General features: G+C 43.0%; 1 protein-coding gene across 1 annotated transcript; it reads right to left on the reverse strand.

The window, feature by feature from the left end:
• Positions 1 to 1,543: 1,543 nt before the first annotated feature.
• Positions 1,544 to 2,530, reverse strand: LOC116379083 (trace amine-associated receptor 13c-like). The gene has a single exon (XM_031840997.1). It carries the CDS (start codon positions 2,528 to 2,530, stop codon positions 1,544 to 1,546), a length of 987 nt encoding a protein of 328 aa, XP_031696857.1.
• Between the last annotated feature and the right edge of the window lie 1,351 nt (positions 2,531 to 3,881).

A 3,881-nucleotide genomic window follows, 5' to 3' on the forward strand; every position in this document is an offset into this window, starting at 1 on the left:
CTGATTTTGTCTCTTCCCCGGAGTCCTTGTGCTTTCTCTCCTCACAGGTTTCCATGGAACATGGTTTCATCTGGACCCTGGTCCTTCCTCCTACCATGGCCCTGCTGACTCCAACTGCTAATATCACTTTTATTATTACTCACATTACTATTTCATATTACCGATACCATTAATGCACATTATTGACCTGCTTCTTCACCAGAGTGTCTGTGCTTTCTCGCCTCACAGGTTCCTGTGTATCCGGGTTATACCTGGACCAGGTCTTGTCTCCTGCTGTGGTTCTGTCATACATTGAATGTGCTGTAATTACATTGAATGTGTTGTAATTCACTTATCCTGTTCTACACATGACATCTATTGCACTTCTGTCCATCCTGGGAGAGGGATCCGTCCTCTGTTGCTCTCCCTAAGGTTTCTTCCTCTTTTCTCCTCGTTAAAGGGGTTTTTTGGGGGAGTTTTTCGTGTTCCGATGTGAGGGTTCCAGGACAAAAGGATGTCAAATGTGTACATATTGTAAAGCCCTCTGAGGCAAATTTGTAATTTGTGATTTTGGGCTATATAAAAATAAATTGAATTGAATTGAATTGAATTCTCACAAATTTTCTTTCTTTTTCTGCAGCACAGCACGCCCCCGACAAGCTGGATGATTTCATTGATGCCATCAACTCAAATCTGCAGCCTATGTTCATGCAGATTAGAAAAGGGATGTCTGAAGACAGCGGTCACCAGTTCTACGCCTTGGTAAGTTTGGGTTTAAGTCTTCTACTGGGACTGCATTGTCAGGCCTGTTCCCCTAATACACAGAACTGGGGTGTCACGACTCCAGTCTCAGTCCAGAAGATGAGGACTTCAGCATCAAATGTCTTCTTTTTTTAAACTCGTTCTGTTTTCAACATAACTTTGTACTAAACCAAACTGTAAATATACATTTCTTTATAGTTATATTTACACAAATAAATGAATATATTTTCACTGGAATCTCTTCATTATGTTTAGTTAAACACCATCATCAAAAACAAAATACAAAGCAATTTCTTTACATAATACAGGCTTTACTATCACAAGAGCGTTAACAGTTCTTCTAAACCAGGGGAGATAAATATCAGTCTGCTGTTAAACATTTCTCTCATAAAGTGGTTATGGTTTGGACATTAGTTTTGCATTGCTGCTGAATCCTGACATTTATGATTCACACATTACCTCAATAATTCTGTGTTTAAATGGAATTTCTGAGACAATAATATATACATTTTCACTCAACAGTCAGAGCCTCAATATTTACCTATCTAGGAAAAAATAACTTAAGTTTCAAACTCTGTTGCTAAATTCCAAATTGTGCCTTCTATTATCTTCTAATGACAGTATTTTATTACAAAGTCCTTGTGCATTAACCACGCTAGAAAAGTTCATCTTTTGTGAGTCTGTTAAGATCCTTACAGGTTACACAACATGCTGACATACACAAGTAGAATGGATGTTTTTTTTGGACAATTTCACTTGTCACTAAGTGGATGTAGGTCATAACAAAAAGCGTGGAGTGACTTTAAATCATATTTGCCTGAGAGGAGTTCTGCTGAAGTATCTTCAGGGTGACAATAGACTTTATAGCTTTCCTAAACCACGGATAGAAAAAAGCATATATGAGTGGGTTCAAACAAGAGTTAAAAAACAACAGCCAGGACACAATGGCCCAAGACGAAGCACTGTTTGAGATGTCCTGTCCTGCAAGAGAGGGGTAGTAGTACGGACAGAAACTCATCAAAAACACCAGTATGACAATACCCAGAGTCCTGGCTGCTTTTCTCTCTGATTTCTTTGCAGTGACTGTAACTGCACTGACCGCCGTAATATGAGACCGCATGGCACGAGCCTGAGACACAGCCACCAAAAACACTCTAATGTACAGAATCAGGATGACTGAGCAGGGGCCAATAAACGTGAACACAAGGTCGACGGTGCCAGAGACGTAGCTAATCACCACCATACACTCCCCATAGCAGGAGTTTTGTCCGGCTGGCTGCCTGAGATGGTCCTTTAATATCAGCCCGTTGAAGAGGAACGAGCCGGCCCAGCACAGACACACAGACAGTTTAATTCTTCTGCGAGTGATTTGGATGGGGTACTGCAGAGGATAACAAATGGCTACAAAGCGATCGATCGATATGAGCACCATGTTCCCCACAGAGGCTGAAGTGAGACTGAAGCCGACAATGTAAGACAGGGTGCACATGAGGTCGCCCAGCAACCAGCAGGTTTCTATGAATCGCACCGTATCCACCGGCATCACCAGCAGCCCGACAAGGAGGTCTGAGATGGCCAAGGAGAGCAGGAGCAGGTTGGTGGGGGTGTGAAGCTGTCTGAAGTGGGAGATCGAGATGACAACCAGCAGGTTGAGAGCGACAGTGAGCACAGAGATGAAGAAGAGCAGCGTGTAAAGGAGGACGGTCTCAGTGCGAGGGCGCATTAAACCCCTGCAGGACGAGTTGAGGAGCTGAGGGTAGCAGAGCTCTGCTCCCACCAGGCCGTCCATCATGCGGTGCTCAGAGGAGGGGATGACCTGAACCTGCTGAGCTCAAGCAGCTCTCTGAACGTACGAGACATAGTGCAGCTCACTTATCTCTGACGCCACTCCACCCTTCCTCAACTCCCCAGTCATCCTCCTCATCCTCCTCATCCTCCTCTGCTTTTGTCAGTCTATTCCTCCCATCTCTCTTTTTATCCCACGTGACATGAAGCAGCACATTAGTTTCATGTAACTGATGGATTTTCTCGAAACTGTAAGGCTTTGTCTAAGTTTTGTTAAAGTCACATCAAGCCCTTTCAATAGCAGTAGCTTGGGTTCCAAAAGTCAAATTCAAAAGGGGACTCAAGCCCCCGGCTGAATCCGGCCATCTTAGAGTCTCTGGTTGGGGTCCTGGGAATATACTGCCTCTGGACTCTTTAGTTCTACTGGAGACTTCAACTCTCACATGAGAAACGGTGGAGCAACCTGGAAGGGGTTGATCGGGAGGAAAGTCCTGCCCGATCTGAACCAGAGTGGTGCTTTGTTATTGGACTAGTGTGCCGGTCATGGATTGGCCGTAGCAAACACCACGATGGAGCGTTGAGTGATATATATTTTTACTTGGTACAAGAACACCGTAGGACAAAGATTGATGACCGACTTTGTGATTGTATCATCAGATCTGCAGCAACAGTTACATCTGTTGCCTGGTAAACGATTACTTTGACCAGTCTCCGCTGCAACTAACTGGTGATCAGGACAGATATCTGTTTATCTGTCTGCAGATGGTTTGGTCTCAGGACCTTGATGATTGTGACTACGCAGCAATAGCACATTTTGATTATTAGGATGTGGAGTTCAGTTCAGTATTTTATAGCTGCAGAAGCAGAGCGTAATTCAAGGTTCAAGAGATTTATTTTCCATTTGCACCTCAAAAAGTACATTGAAATTATTTGAGCAATGCTCACTGAGTCAGTTTTAGAGGAATAAGAAATCACACAGTTCAAATGAGATAATACATTTTTTATTTTTTTATTTTAATCCAGTATTTGCTCCACTGAGTTCGACTGATGCGTCTATCGTGAAGTGAAACAGCGGTTTCTTGATTTAAAAAAAATCATTGACAAAAAGGTGCAAAAGAGGGACTAACAATTAGCCAATCAGCTCTGAGGCGAGATTAACGCTGTTGGCAAGCTGCTGTTGTGTGCTGAAAGAGGAGTGACAAGAACAAAAATGGAGACAGTAGTAATCTAAAACATTTACACAAATCCTCCCAGAATAGACGCCGGGTCTATATGGGAGAATTACTTCACTCAGTGGCCTATCTTTCTGCTGAATAATAGTTTTGAATTGGATATCACCCCCTTCATTAACAAAT

Source organism: Anarrhichthys ocellatus, unplaced genomic scaffold (genome assembly GCF_004355925.1).
Source record: "Anarrhichthys ocellatus isolate YVR2014 unplaced genomic scaffold, GSC_Weel_1.0 scaffold3665, whole genome shotgun sequence".
Classification (NCBI taxonomy): domain Eukaryota; kingdom Metazoa; phylum Chordata; class Actinopteri; order Perciformes; family Anarhichadidae; genus Anarrhichthys; species Anarrhichthys ocellatus.

What these genes read in the sequence shown, in the direction of transcription:
- LOC116379083 (XM_031840997.1), bottom strand. Translation starts at nt 2,530, where the DNA reads ATGGACGGCCTGGTGGGAGCAGAGCTCTGCTACCCTCAGCTCCTCAAC.